Source organism: Aquarana catesbeiana, linkage group LG11 (genome assembly GCF_042186555.1).
Source record: "Aquarana catesbeiana isolate 2022-GZ linkage group LG11, ASM4218655v1, whole genome shotgun sequence".
Taxonomy (NCBI): Eukaryota; Metazoa; Chordata; class Amphibia; order Anura; family Ranidae; genus Aquarana; species Aquarana catesbeiana.
This window is the reverse complement of record NC_133334.1, coordinates 64,296,998-64,313,745: the sequence shown is the minus strand read 5'-3', so window position 1 is coordinate 64,313,745 and position 16,748 is coordinate 64,296,998. Positions and strand designations below refer to the sequence as shown.

General features: G+C 41.8%; 1 protein-coding gene across 3 annotated transcripts in view; it reads right to left on the bottom strand.

Annotated features, from left to right (window-relative positions):
• MPPED2 (metallophosphoesterase domain containing 2) overlaps positions 1 to 16,748 on the bottom strand; it is a 313,479-nt gene that overhangs the window by 152,403 nt on the left and 144,328 nt on the right. For all 3 annotated transcript variants that reach the window (XM_073604524.1, XM_073604523.1, XM_073604525.1), the window contains exon 4: positions 14,615 to 14,840. In XM_073604524.1, the coding sequence (XP_073460625.1) occupies positions 14,615 to 14,840 (226 nt within the window). The remainder of the gene's footprint in view (positions 1 to 14,614; positions 14,841 to 16,748) is intronic.

Here is a 16,748-nt window from a genome sequence, read left to right as displayed (position 1 = left end):
CTGCATATCAGTGCCACCCATCAGTGCCGCCTACCAGTGCCCATCAGTGCTGCATATCAGTGCCCATCGTCAGTGCCCCCTCATTGGTGCCACCTCATTGGTGCCGCCTTATCAGTGCCCATCAGTAAAAGAGAAAACTTACTTATTTACAACAAATTTTAACAGAAACAAAAGCAAAACTTTTATTTTTTCCAAAATTTTCGGTCTTTTTTTGTTTAGCAAAAAATAAAAACCGCAGAGGTGATCAAATACCACCAAAAGAAAGCTCTATTTGTGGGAATAAAATGATAGAAATTTAGTTTGGGTACAGTGTTGGATGACTGCGCAATTGTCATTCAAACTGCGACAGCACTGAAAGCTGAAAATTGGTCTGGGCAGGAAGGTGTATAAGTGCCCGGTATTGAAGTGGTTAAACAGATACCTAACATGTTACGCTTTAAAATTGCGCAGGCCCGTGGAGTGGCAACAACTATGGTACTTAAAAATCTCCTTCACAGGTAACTAGTTTAGAGTTAAAGTGGTTTGTAAACCTCAGACATATAGTGCCTGTTTAATAGAAATTTATGGTCACAGCATACACCTTCATTTTATAACATCAGCATTGTAATAGCAATACAAATAATAGTTATTTTTAACAACCCAATATAAGAGTACTTGAAAGCTCTCCTTTCATGTTGTGAGTGCTGCCTGCCTGCTGGCTGTCTCTGGCTGTCTCTTTGGACAACTTCCTGGATTCCCTGCATGCTCTGCTGTTTACTTTCAACTTCTAAGGACTACATATCCCATGGTACCTTGCTGCCTGCAAGCAGTGATTCCTATACTGACTCCGCCTCCTAAAACTCCTGCCCCAGCACCTCTGTAGTTTAGAAGGCAGGCTCTGTGAAATGTATGACACAGCAGTGCCTACTCACAGGACATAGTGAATATGTGTCACAGAATTCAAGGATATAAATGTGTGGGGATCTTCAGTTTACAAACTTCAAGAATGTTCAGATTAATAGAAATAGGCCGTAAATAATTGAAATACAATGTGGAAATGAATATTTGACTATCCAATTTGACCATAGATACGATTTAACATCACAGTATAAAAAAAAAAGCAATGTTGAGCAATAGCCTACAGTTACTTTCAACCTCTATCATACTATCATACTTTTCATGCTGTGCTGCTGAAAGATGAATTCTGATAGGCTGCCACCAGTCACTGATCACTACTTCTTTCTGCATTGTGTCACTAAGAACCTTCAATTAAGCCATTCACACTACATTACAATAGTCATTAAATTAAAGAATCATTTCAGGGCACAGCCCAATGTATCTCCAGGGCAGGTGTGTTTACCATCGAGTCCTTACAAGATTTGCATACTTGGCTGCAAACCGAGAAAGTAACATGACATTTATAAAAAGCAATTTGGTCACGGTGACCTTTACACTGAAACACGTGTAACTCCCTGTACAATTTCTGCACTTTCCTATAATTAAACCCAGTTTGTACACATTTATTATGCTCCCGCGGGGAAATGCAGAGGGGGCCAACTTGAAGAATAAATATCTAGGAAAATGCTTGGGTAGTTCGGTTCCGTAGAAGCAGATACTCTAAAGCCTTTCCACAATTAGAGGACTCTGGTTGTGAAACCTTCACATTAACATTCTGGAAGCATTGTACTCTCCAATTCAACTTATGGAAGAACTGGCCTTGGACTATGATGAGATGTACATTTCAAGCATTTTACATTTCAATTGAGTAACTAGGCCTTAAAGTGGTATTAAAGCGTTTTTTGTTTTTTTTAATAACAAACATGTGGTACTTACCTGCTCTGTGGTTTTACACAGAGCAGCTCCGATCCTCTTCTTTTTTGGTTCCCTCGCCAGTGCTCCTGGCTCCTCCCCCTTGAGCAGTGCCCCCGGAGAAAGCCACATGACCTGAGGGCACCACTGCATGTTCACTCCTGAGCCGCTGATCTATGCGTCCATAAGGCACATAGAGCCGTGGCTTGCCCCCCCCCCTCTCTCTCCTCATTGGCTCACTGGCTATGATTGACAGCAGTGGGAGCCAATGGGCTCCCACTGCTGGCTCAGCCAATGAGGTGGGAGAGTCCTGGGACAGCCGAGGCTATCGTGAACATTGCTGAATCGGAGGGAGCTCAGGTGAGGATTGAGGGGGGGCTGCTGTACACAGAAGGTTTTTTACCTTCATGCATAGAATTATTATATTGTCGGCAAGCGATTAAATGCGTCCATAAGGCACATAGAGCCGTGGCTTGCCTCCCCTCTCTCTCTCCTCATTGGCTCACTGGCTATGATTGACAGAGTGGGAGCCAATGGGCTCCCACTGCTGGCTCAGCCAATGAGGTGGGAGAGTTTTGGGACAGCCGAGGCTATCGTGAACATTGCTGAATCGGAGGGAGCTCAGGTAAGGATTGAGGGGGGCTGCTGTACACAGAAAGTTTTTTACCTTCATGCATAGAATGATTATATTGTTGGCAAGCGATTAAAGTGACACTAAACTCTGGTTTTAAAAAAATCATTCAAGTACATAATCTTAACTCAAAAAGTCTCTCTTATTGCTCTCAGCCTCCAATTCTCTAAATTCCTTTTTTATTTTTCGCTGCTGTGATCTGACTTCCTGTTAGAGGGGGGGGCTATGTTCTTTCTACATGGTACCACTGTATATAGGAACTTAGCCACCCTCTTTTGCTTTTTTCTGGGACTAGGGTCTATGGACTATGGGATGTGTAGTGTTCATAGAGCAGTGCACATGACCACAACAAATGTACTCAGCTGGCTCCAAACAGAAGTGAATTTGTACTCACACATAGGCAACCACCTAATCATCTAATCACCCCTGTCCCAGTGTTGCCAACCTACCAGACTGAAATTTACTGTCACAACACCCAAAATTTACTGGCACAGCCACGTTTTTACTGGCATATCCAAAAGTTACAAAAATTACAGTTTTAAGTGCAAATTTCAGTTTTTAGGCTACAAACAAGTACATAATGCAATTAGCAAAGTGACCTAAGGTAGATATTAAGGCAAAAACATATTTCTTATTTTATTTTCGATATAGTAAATAAGTAGCTCAGGGGCAGGAATCGAGAGGGCAAGAAATTAAAATGGCCAGCACCCACACATGAAATTGACTCTCACAGTGACACTGACAGCAGTGTGAAGCAGCACAGATGATGATGGCACCTCACCGACACAACACATCTCCCTCCTGAGTCACAGTGGCCATCTCTCTCCATGCCAGGTGGTCCCTTCAGTCCACTTCCAGCTTGTCTTCCTCCCATTCCACAGACCTGCACATGAGGCTCCGGCTGCTCTGTTCCCTTGCACCATGACTTCATGTGACACACTGCCGGCACAGTCTGAACACACTGTAGCCGGCACTCGGCCAAGCGTCACAGCCATATTTTTTTACTGGCAACCTTTTTCTTTCACTGGCATTTACTGGCAGGAGAAAAGTGCCCATTTTTTACTGACTGCCAGTAAAAATACTGGCGGTTGGAAACACTGACCTGTTCTTTCAGAACATATCTGATTATGAAACCAAAAGCACAGGGTTTTACAAAAATACAGCTGTTCCAACTTCTATAGTCCCATCTTCTGATTTTCAAGTGGGCAGAGTTGAATAAACAAACGTTTGGCGTAATATAAGACTGGTTTGATATACAGGGTTTTACTTTCCCAATGATAGATTTAAAGATGTTGGGAGGTACGCATTTAGTATTCACTAAAAGTAGGTGTGTTGACAGTTACGGACAGAATTTAGGTGTCCAAGGGCATGGATTACTTATAATGCAGGCACTTGCACTGAATATTAGAACCCACCAAGTGCCCAAACATTAGATTCCTTTTCTTTTTAGTTCTCTCTGGGAGCCAAGAACTTTTATGCAAGAGTGACTAACCTGTCTTGAACCTGTTTTGAACGCAAACTGTTAGACAGGTTAATTCGGTTGGTAGCAGGCTGGCTGGCTGGCGAGTTAAGCTGGGAATTTTCTTTGGTTTTGTTTTACATTACTGAGCCTTTAATATGTGCCTATTGGACTGCACAATCATTTTCTTTTCTTTTTTTTTTCAAATCCTTTATTTAGTCATCAACAAGGTCACACACATTGTACAGACAGGTCATTTTACAGAATGCATGATGGAGTTTTCACAACACATCTGGTACACAAAGTAGACAATATAATGTATGTGGGTCATTCTGTTGGCTGCAAAGCTAAGGCAGTTAGGGATACATTGCCTAAAATTGGTGACCATTATCGAGAGAAATCAAAAAGAGAATATCAGCTTTTTATCTGTGACAATCTTGTTGATTGGGTTTTTTCTTTTAATTGAGGACATATACAACAGGCTAAATAGAAAAAGGGGGAACAGGCGGGGGTAGGTCTGGGGGTCTCAGCTCCCTTTGGTTGCAGGCACTGATGTGAGTAGGGAGGGGGGAAGGTGAGCTCAGGATTTACTAAGAGGATAAAAGGGGCTTTGCTTAAGCTGAATGTATTGAAATTCGACCAGTTCAGCAAGGAACAAACAAATTTTGATCCATCTATGACTGTTCTCGTTTTGGACTGTTGGAAATTTTTTCTCGATCAGCTGCAACCACTGATCAGTGTATTCTGACAGCAGAGGAATCCCACAGAAATAAAAAAGGGAGGATTCCTCTATCCACTTTGCTTTTGCAGGTTTGTTTTTTTCAATCAGCCCTGAAAAAAAAAAGGGCATCTATGACCTGCCTTAGGAATGGAACTACAGTACGAAAGATGCAAACAGGAGGTCTGGGAGGGAGGGCTTTCCCAGTCATAGTGGGCTCCATTTACAGAATGAATTCGCATGAGATATTTAGCTGTCAGGACACATTTTGCCTAAATTTTGCATGCGATCCTGAAACTGTCAATTCACTAAACTGTTTTCGGTATTTACGGAGAAACACTGAAAGCGCTCAGGAAATACCTTAAGAAAAAGCATTAAAATCCATTCACAGAAGGAAATAAATAATTAAATGCATGCAAAAATTAAGTAGTAATCCAGCCATGCGGTATGTGTGGAATGTGTATTGGTTGTTAAGGAGCGGGCAGCTGCCCACTCCTTAACAACCAGTAAACAACATGGTTGTTAAGGAGCAGACGGCTGGTGCATCCTTAACAACTGATCAGTCATCAGCTATCAGCGGGGATCCCCTGGTGTCGATCCATTGTCAATCACGACTCTCGCTGCCATCACCGACCCAAAAGGGTTTATGAAGTCAGAAACCGGCGGGGTCACTCAGTGATGTCACCGGCTGACCCCACCACCTTAATTATTCAAGAACTATCACACTACAATTGCCTTTGCCTACGATTGCCTATTTCTTAGTTTCTGTCAGTAAAATTTGTAAATAAGTAATTTTTCTCCTTCACTGATGGGCGCTGATGAGGCAGCACTGATGGACGCTGATGAGGCAGAACTGATGGGAACTGATGAGGTGGCACTTATGGGCACTGATTAGGTGGCACTGATGAGGAGGCACGAATATGCTGCACTTATGGGCGCTGATAGGTGGCACTGATGAGTGGCACTGAGCACAGATAGGTGGCACTGGTGGGCACAGATAGGCGGCACTGGTCGGCACAGATAGGCGTCACTGATGGGCGTCACTGATGGGCATTGATGGGCAGCAGTGATGAGCATTGATGGGCACCAGTGATGGGCATTGATGGGCACCAGTGATTGCCAGCACTGACTAGCATCACTGATGGCCACTGATTGCTGGCACTTGTGGTCATTGATTGCTGCAACTTGTGGGCATAGATTGGTGCCAATTGTGGGCACTGGTTGGCACTGATTGCTGACAGTGGTGGGCAAACATTGCTGGCACTTAATTGTAATCGGGGCACTGATGATCAGTACCCTGATTACATCCCTAGATGTCCTCTGTGAGGAGATGCCGCTGATCGCCTCTCCTTACACTCTGTCAGTTGAGGCGAGGAGCGCCGATTACCGGCATCTCCGTGTTTACATGTGATCGGCTGTGATCGGACAAAGCCGATCACATGGTTAAAGATCCGCGGCTCTTTACATAGATCGGGGTCGCGCCGTGTCCTAGCAACACGGCTCGGCCGCGAGCGTGCGCGCGAGTCACAGGCCGTCACATGACGTCCACCCAGAACGTGAGCCGCGCCGCCCAGCCATCATTTGATGGCCGGCGGGCGGGAAGAGGTTAACAACCATGTTGTTTACCGGTTGAGGATGCCGGTTAGTGCCACGCGTTAAATTACTGCATGTTTTCACTACTAAAATACCGCAAGACTTCATAAAATAACTCATGCAGTATTTTAGTAGTGTTTTTTGTGAATGGTAAAAAAACTTTTTGAAAAATGCTGAGCAGTATTTTACCTCATTTTATAAGGGGGAACATACCGCTATATGAATGGAGCCCATTGACACATATCTACATATAATACCTAACTGCTATAACAAGAAAGTTAGGTATGATTATGAAAATTTGTGTGACTTTAGTTGGAACTGAACCAATACTGTCATGAAAATTCTCTAAGACAAGACCCTAAAGATAAGTTACCAAAAGGTACCACAGACTTATGTGTGTAGCAGCTTATGCTTCACCTCTTAATAAATGGATAGAAATAAAATACTTTGACTTTCTTTGATTTGTGGTGGTACCAAGTCAAGAAGAGCTAATGCGTTGCTATGGATGGCTTTAGTCCTTGATGGTGTTTCCATCATGAAACACTTCTCTGAGAAAAGGGAAAACCTTTAAAAAACCAAACAAGCTCAAAAAAATAAACTTTGACATACATCCAAGCGTAGAACTTTAGCTGCCTGTTGCTAGAAAACGTTAATACATTCTAAACATGCAAACATTTCTTGAAGAGACCACAAAGATCAATACGGGAGCTTTGAAGTGAACACATACTGCATCATGAAAGAGCTGATAAAAGCCAACAGCCAACACAAAAACTATTTTGCTCAATAAAATACGACTTAATAACAAACGAAAAAACATTTCTGTGCACACCCACAGAGCTAAAAGGTAGTAACCTTTCATGTAAGATGTTTGTATTCCAATTATGTGATTCAACTGGTAGACATGAATATATGGCAGCATATCACAATGTTTGGAATAAAACATCAATTTGTCCCTTTTCTAACCAAAACTATAAAGCATTAAGTACATCAAGATTAACTCAATAAGATTATTTATTATTTAAAAAATAAAAAATTATCAGCATTGGTAAAAAGTAAATGAGTACAGCAAAGGAAAAAGTAAGTGCAATAAAATCAACCCAGTGGGAGACTGCTTTGCCTCTTCTACCTCAAGTATCATTAACCCCTTCACAAAGATCAATCATTTTTATTCTTCATCATGCTTACGGGACACCGTGGGTAGACGGGATACATTGAATTGTCCAAAATGTGTGTGGGATTTAGGGAGATCTATGCCAGGAGATATTTTTAAGACGTTTAGACCAACAGGCAATGTAGTAAGTATCCTGCCCTTCACAACCACCCAGTGCAGTCGATGACACCGCTTTACCTTTGTGCCAGGTAAGACCTTTTGATGGGGCCATTCAATTCAATTTTTGGATGCCTTAATGGGGCTTCTAACTTCCAACAAGCCAATCTGGATGGTTTTGTTCCTTTTGGGTTGCTTAAGGCAGTGGTCATCAACCCTGTCCTCAGGGCCCACTAACAGGCCAGGTTTGCAAGATAACTGAAATGCATCACAGGTGAGATCATTTGCTGCTCAGTGATTGCAGTATTCTAGTCTGCATCTCCCCAAGGTAATACATAAAACCTGGCCTGTTAGTGGGCCCTGAGGACAGGGTTGATGACCACTGGCTTAAGGGAACTCATTTGAATTAGTTACATAAGCACACCTACATCCCCTACAAATACTTACTGTTTCTTATAAAAATACAAGACATGGCTTATTTATAACTTAATAATGTTTGGTATAAGTTTGATATTGCATTTTTATATCTGTATATTTCCTTGTAGGTATTATTGTATGCTTTTGAGGCCCAGCTTCCCTGGTATTCTGGTACTCTCCAGACAACACTATATGGGGATGTTTTCTAAATATTTCAAGTTGCAGACCTCCAACACACTAACGGGTAGGATTGCTTTTCTGGCTATCGTTCCTTCTTGGTTAACATTTTGCTGGACATACTAGCTGTATATATATTCTCTATTACAGGATGATATATGTTTATGCTCCAGCTTTACTTTTGTTTCATTTACTGTCTTTCAGCATTGTCAAGTCTAGGCCTCAGTGGTCGCTGGCTTCTTTCCTTTTTTCTCCCTTTGTCCCCCAACCCCTCTGGGGTTGAGGGTTCACAACAGCCCCTGATGGATGTTGGGCAGCATGGTGACAACTGCATATTGCTTTTAATCTTGTACGGCATTTTTATGCTCACCAGTGTCCATTCAATTGTGAGTAATTATTATATAAGAATATGATTTTATAGAAGCTAACATTTGTTATCATATCCAATGCATGACATTTGTCCAATTGTATGATAGAGATGTGATACTCGCTGCACCCCTTAGGAAGGAGACATGTTTCTCTGAAACGTGTCGGGTGAATGACAACACATCATACCATTTATGTCACTCAGGACAGCTGTTTTATGAGTAATGTTGTATGCCGTACTTATGTTTTTAATTTTTTGATTTTGTATTAATAAAAATTTAACTATTTTTTCATACATATATGTGTGACAATACTACCTTTAAAATCCCAATAAATGAATGCATATTTATCCGTTTGGGGTTTCCAATTCATATACTATGGAGGTGTCCCAAATGAACTTAATACTGGACAGGGGTAACAGAAATTATTTCCAATGTGTTACATGAGAATAGTCCTCTTGATCAAAAAATTTTATTGCTTTTTCTATTAGCTGAGGAAGACTATCCGCCTGATGTCCATATTTTGTTTTTGGCATGCAGACTAGTAGATTAGCAGAGGTTATCCCCCCAACATTAGTCTCCTGGATAAAACATCTTAACGTGGTACTGTGTATAGCAGGGTTCTCCAAACAAAGGCAAGTTTACTGTCCTTCAGACTTTAGGGGGCTGGACTGTGGTCAGCAGTAATAGCAAATGCCCAAGCATCTGTAGTCATAGATAATTTCTCAGGCTTGGTGGTCAGCAGGAATAAAAAAATAAAATAATGTCTGGTCAGTAGAAGGAGTAATGGAGCCCCATAACTGGTATTAGTGGGAGTAGTGCCCTATCGTAAGTGGGAAAAAAAAGGTGCCTTATCTTTGGTGTTAGTGGAAGGAATAGTGTTTTATACCATGGGAGGAAAGTGCCCCAAGAGCCAGATAAAAACAAGCGGTTTACAGCCCACAAGTCATTGTACCTACCCAACTCCAATACAGCTCAAGAGAATGTCTCCTGACACTGCTAACAGAAAACTGGCCTTCTTTTTCTATCTGGTATGGACATGCCAATCAATTAATGCCTTTAAAAAAAAAAAAATTCCAATTTGGCTGGTGGCTGTACTGTACCTTTAAACACTTTGGCATATATTTATAAAGCAGTGAATCTCACATTCAGCAAACAATCTCTGCAGAAGGTTCTTAAAGGTCCCCATTTTTTTTTTTTTAAATGACAGTAGGGGTTATTTACTAGAACTGGAGAGTGCACAATCTGGTGCAGCTCTACATAGAAACCAATCAGCTTCCAGGTTTTAATTGTCCAAGCTTAAATGAACAAGCTAAAGTTAGAAGCCGATTGGCTACCACGCATAAATGCGCCAGATTCTGAGTGCTCCAGTTTTTGTAAATCTCCCCCAGTGATTCTCCACCAGAGATTGCTTGGTAAAAGTCACGTTCACTGCTTTAAAAATCTACCCTTTAGTGTTCCAAGATTATTTGGTCCATAGAAACTGAAAAACCTTTCTCAAACTTATTTATCACTAAGCTAGATGCAAACTTGCCAATAATTGCAGAATGGAAACATTAGATCTACAAGTAAAGTTCTAATTTTCATCCAATATATTTTCATTTCAATATTTTTATTCAAATTTTCACAAAAGAGTATTCAAAGGTGTTAACAATAAACTCGTACAGTATAAAATATATGTATTCATAAATATCCAAACATTTTCAAGGTAGAATATTATCTCTACAATGTACGTTCTTTCAAATAGAGATCTCTACTGGTGATATAGTATGTATTATCCATGTTTCCATGGGGTAATCCCTGTTTTCAGTTGTTATTATATACGTGACATTATTAAGCTGGATCTCAATCTTTCTTTACTATTAACTACTGAACCTCTATCTTTCGCACTTTCGAGTTAAAGGTCAACTTATGGCTTCCAGTAAGTTTCAGATGCGCTAAGATCTATCTTATTCTTTAACCACTTGCTTACAGGGCACTTAAACCCCCCTCCTATCCAGACCAATTTTCAGCTTTCAGCGCTGACGCACTTTGAATGACAATTGCGCGGTCATACCACACTGTACCCAAATGAAATTTTTATCATTTTTTCACCACAAATAGAGCTTTCTTTTGGTGGTATTTGATCACCTCTGCGGTTTTTACTTTTTATTAAAAAAATGTAAAAAACTGAATTAAAAAAAAAAAATGTTTATTTTTTTATATTTTGTTATAAAAAATTTTAAACGGGTAATTTTTCTCCTTCATTGATGTACGCTGATGAGGCGGCAGTGATGGGCACTGATAGGCGGCAGTGATGGGTGGCAGTGATGGGCACTGATGGGTGGCAGTGATGGGCAACACTGGCAGGTGGCACTGATTGGCACTACAGGTGGGCATTGATAGGTGGTACTTGTGGGCATTGATAGGTGGCACTTGTGGGCACTGTTAGGTGGCACTGTGGGCACGGTTAGGTGGCACTGTGGGCACTATTAGGTGGCACTGTGGGCACTATTAGGTGGCACATTTAGTGGGCACTGATGAGGCAGATGTGCCTCTTCCACTTGGGGACCGATGTCCCTCACATCCGATCCGGTGATCGGCTTTTTTTTCTACTCGCGCTGTCAGCGTGAGTAAAAAAAAAAAACGATTACCGATCTTTTGTTTACATCATGTGATCAGCTGTCATTGGCTGACAGCTGATCACATGGTAAGGGGCCGGGACCGGCCCCTTACACAGATCGGTGATCAGCCGAGTCTCAGTGACTCAGTGATCACAACGCGCCTGGCGCGCGCCCTACAGGGCGCGCGCAGGGAGCGTGCACAGGGGAGGCCGTCATATGACAGCCTCCCGGGAATGTAGGTCCGCGCTGTGGCCGTCATTCGGCCATAGCGCGGATGTCTAGAGGTTAATAAAAGGGGTCTACGTCTTCATAGAGAGGAGACCACATCCCTCATCTCCCCAAAACCGGATCTCACTCTAAGCTAATAATCCCTGTTCTGGGTGTATTAGGGAGTAGGCCAGAAAACTTGCTTTATATTCCAGCAGAGAACAATAAGAAAGAAAGAGAAAGAAGAAAGATTGAAGAAAGAAATAAGGAATGACCTCGCTCACCGAATCCCGCCACCCTGAGTTCGCTCTACACAGGTATAGATCGAGGATCTCCCGTCAAATATTGGACCCATGGGTCCCAGACTTTCTAGAAAATCTGCATTCTATCGTTTAAGATTGCTGTCATAAGGGAGACACCCCCGGAATGAAGGTTGCCAGTCTTGCCGGGACCATGTACCACCTTAGAAATACTTTAAAATTTGCTTCCATTATAGATGTATTTATTATTGATTTTGAGGTCCCCTGGGCTTTGGTATACCATTCATCCAGCTCAATACTTTCCTAGAGTTCCGCTTCCCATTTTGTCATGTAGCTTTGCTTAACGGGGAATTGTCTTAACCGACTTGAGTGGACAAATGCTCACATTTGATCGTGTTTGCAGATGTCAACGTTGTGGACCGAGTAGCCCATGGTGGCGGTGGGGTTATGATATGGGCAGACGTATGCTATGGACAACGAACACAGGTGCATTTTTTTATGGCATTTTGAATGCACAGAGATACCGTGACGAGATCCTGAGGCCCATTGTTGTGCCATTCATCCACGACCATCACCTCATTTTGCAGCATGATAATGCATGGCCCCATGTTGCCAGGATCTGTACACAATTCCTGGAATCTGAAAACATCCAGTTCTTGCATGGCCAGCATACTCACCGGACATGTCAGCCACTGAGCATGTTTGGGAAGCTCTGGATCGGTGTATACGACAGTGTGTTCCAGTTCCTGCCAATATCCAGCAACTTCGCACAGCCATTGAAGAGGGATGGACCAACATTCCACAGGCCACAATCAACAACCTGATCAACTCTATGCCAAGGAGATGTGCTGCACTGCGTGAGGCAAATGGTGGTCATACCAGATACTGACTGGTTTTCCGACCCCCCCCCCCCCCCCCCCAATACAGAAAAACTGCACATTTTAGAGTGGCCTCTTATTGTGGACAGCCTAAGGCACACCTGTGCAATAATCATGCTGTCTAATCAGCATCTTGATATGCCACACCTGGGAGGTGGATGGATTATCTCGGCAAAGGAGAAGTGCTCACTAACACAGATTCAAACAGATTTGTGAACAATATTTGAGAGAAATAGGCCTTTTGTGTACATAGAAAAAGTTGTAGATCTTCCAGTTCAGCTTGTGATAAATAGGGGCAAACACAAAAGTGTTGCGTTTATAATCTTGCTCAATATATATATATATAGATATATATATATATCTATATATAAAAAGATATATCTATCTATATATAGATATATATATATATATATATATATATATATCTATATATAGATAGAAAGATAGATAGATAGATAGATAGATAGATAGATAGATAGATAGATAGATAGATAGATAGATAGATAGATAGATAGATAGATAGATAGATAGATAAATAAATGTATATACACACACCCACAGTATACATACTATATACATGCTACATACAAAATAAATGACCAACAGTTTGTAGATACCTGGCCATCACACCTATATGAGCTTGTTGGGCATTTAATTACTAGACTATGGCCTTTGATATGGAGCTACCCCCATTCTCCTCCGTTGAAGCTATAATGGCCTCCACTTCTAGAAAGGCTTTCAACAAGATTTATTGGACTGTCTTTGGGAATTTGTGCCTATTTTACCAAAAGAACATTTGTGAGGTTAGGTCAATTTTATCCCTAAGGTGTTTACATCCTAAAGTTGTAGGGTTGATGTTAGGGCTCTGTGTAGGTCACTCCAGTTCCTCCACACCAAACTCATCAAACTATGTGTTTATGGAGGTGGCCTTGTGGACAGAGGCACAGTCGTGCCAAACTGGAACAGAACAATTGTCTAAAATGTGCATGCTGCAGCAGTAACTGTACTGCTCACTGGAAACATCAGAACTCAACAATTTCAAGCAGTGGTCTCGGAGCTGGATGCAGTCCTTTGCTAGCCTTTATCCGGCCCTTGGTCTGTTTGCGTGCCTCCGTCATCCGCAGCCTGCTACCCTCCTCCCCCCTCCCCTCTCTGTGTATCAGCCAGTGACAGTGTCGCCCCATCATCCTCCTGCTGCAGGAATAATCTATATATATATTATATATATACTATCTGTTCTGTCTCCTCTTACAGTGCCCTACTGTCTTTGTATATTATTAAAAAAAATCCTCCTTTACCGTACTTCACGGCGGCTCCCGGTGGTCACCGGCCATGCCTCCTCTCTCCTCATGTCCCGCTGACATCAGCGGGGAAACCTTGGCCCCGGCCGCTGCTTCTGTCTGACGGGCAGAGAGGAGACACGACCGGTTACATGAGTGCCGGGAGCTGTCATGAAATACGGTAAAGAAGGATTTTTTTTAATAAAACACAGAGACGAGGGGCAATGTAGACAGAACGGATTATGTGAACATAGGAAAGTGGGTTAATAACCACTTTAATTCCTGCCACTGACACCAATGATGGGGCACTATTCCTCCCACTAGTATCAATGATGGGGTACTAACCATAGGGCGCTATTTCTTTCACTGATATCAATAGTGATGCACTATTCCTCCAATTAATACCATTGATGGGGCACTATTCCTTCTCCTACTGACCACAGGCACTATGTAACTGACTACCAAACCCGAGGCAATGGTTTTTTCTCTCTGATGCTGGGCCCGGGACATTTTCTACCCCCACTGGCCACAATTCGGCCCCCCTAAAGTCTGAAGGACAGTAAACTGACCTTTTGTTTGAAAAATTTGGAGACCCCTGATTTAGAGAATCAACATTCTTGTGGCTGTATATGGAGGGATATATACATATATATCTATATATCTATCTATATATATATATATATATATAGATAGATATATCTATCTATATATATATATATATATATATATATATATAGAGAGAGAGAGAGAGAGAGAGAGAGAGAGAGAGAGAGAGAGAGAGAGAGAGATGTATAAATAGACGCTTCAGGAAAGTGCATGCTTACAATACAATATACGTTGTCACTGTAGGAGGACCCTTGAATTAGTTAGCTGTGTGACATAATAAACATACTAATTAATGAAATGTAAATAGTTCTCTCAAATACAGATAAAAAAAGAATAAAAAGTCAAATCATCAAGTATTTACTCACCATGGCGCACCGTATATTCTGAATCCTTTCACAGTGACCTCTGAATCTTGCAAGTAAATACTGTTAGTGATGAGTGATTGCACATTATCAAAGTCTTCAGGTTTCAATTTGGAAACCGAGGGGAAGCGGTAGTAATCCTGTTTAACAAGATCTGCCATGAATTCTTTATCAAAAGTCAGTTCATGATTCCCTGCAATCACTATCTTATATTCGTAGGGTAAGGTTCCTGAAAAAGCAAAAAGAAATCACTTGTCACAAAAGCTATAACTATTTCATTTTACATACATTTAAAGGGAACATTTTTTAATGGAATATCATCATTTGCAATATATTATCATTTTTTGTAAGAATATGGCTAACAGGCACAATTCCTAGACATTTCTGATAAGCTTTACATGTCCCTAATGGCCCATCACTTTAATGGACAGCCTCATTGGTCAACAGGAATGAGCAGGAGGCAGGAAGGTGCAAGAAAGCTATCAGGAAGTTCTGAAGCTTTCCGTGCAAAAAAGGGAGAAAGGCTGGTGCCACAGAAGTCGGCTAAAACATTGTTTTATTAATGCAGGTGAACAACAGTCAAAAAAGTCCAATGCATTTCAGCCATCAGGCCTTAAACAATGGCAGCCATGATTAAGGTGTTGCTAAACCCACAACAGTAAAATCAGTCAGTGTATGCAGTAAAGCATGCTTGTTATACTCACTGTGGAACCTAAGGGGTTAGTCCTCTGCATTGTGTAAAAAGGCTTTATGCACAAATCCTCCCCTTCTTGCATTGTCCCCATAATATGTCTGGATAAGACAGAGTTATTGGAGTCAGGCTGCACATGCTCAGTTTGTTGTGTATTGCTAGAGAGTTATTTTTTTCTTGGGAGGTTGCATGTGAGCAACACAGGGCCAATCATCACTGTCCAGACAGAGAGTCGGGGTCCTGCATCCTGATAGGACAGGCAGTACAGTATGAGAACTCTGCAAACAAGCTTTAACCAGGCACTGATAGAAGTCACAAGACTGCTATATACTGCTAATGAGAAACGGTATTTAGCCATTTATATTTACTAAAATGATTTAATTTCCTTGTTCTGTGTACTGTGGGAGACCAGATATAGTGAATGCAGGTCCCTGGGTTTATGAACACTTTAAAGAGGAAGTAAACCCAGATTGGTTTTACTTCTCTTTTTCCCCCTGCAAAGTAAAAGCATAATGGGCTAGTATGCATTGCATACTAGCCCATTATGTAGCACTCACCTGCAAACGAAGCCCGCGTCCATCTTCACCCCTCTTCCTTCCGGGGCCATGGACTCCTGCTCTGTGACTGGCTGGAGTCACGTGACGTCAGTCCCACGCACGATTGTGCCCTTTCTTCAGTGCGCATGCGCCGATGATGTCGGCATTAGCGTATATGGTAAATATCCCCTAAACCGTGCAGGATTAGCAGATATTTCCAGTACCCACAGATAAGCCTTATTATAGACTTACCTGTAGGGAAAAGTGGTGTGTAAGGGTTTGCAACCATTTTAAGGCCTAATGGCCGAAACATGTTGGATTTGTGACTGTTGTTCACCTGCATTAATAAAATGTTTTAGCCGACTTTCATTGCACCAGCCTTTCTCACTTTTTTGCACGGATTGCACATGGAGGTTTGCAGAGACTTCCCAGGCTGAGTGTTGTGTTCTTGAGGCTGACCAGGCATTACACAGGAGGTAGTAGCTCAGGTGCACCTGTTCCAGTTCTGAAGCTTTGCCTGTCAGAATGATGCAAGATTCGGCAATGGCAAGAGCGTTTATGTCATCCATGCTCAGCCAGCATTCTGTGATCCTCAAAAGGTTGTTAGGGATTCCTAAAGCTGTGGCAAACTAACCTCCCTTCCTCCCTCTGTGCTTGCATAGTTCTGGGGCCAACATCACTTGGCAGAGTCAGTGGCATGTCATCATTCATCTTTTTAGATATCTGTAAGAGGCACTTTCTTCTCAATGACCACCAATGTAAGGAGGACCTTCTCCAATAACCACAGTTATATATTGTGTGATAATTCCCGATAAATATTTTATGATTATACTGTAACTAGCAATTATTCTTTTTTTAATTTAGAGCATTTTACTGTTAAAACGATTTACCATGAGTTTCAATTACTCTA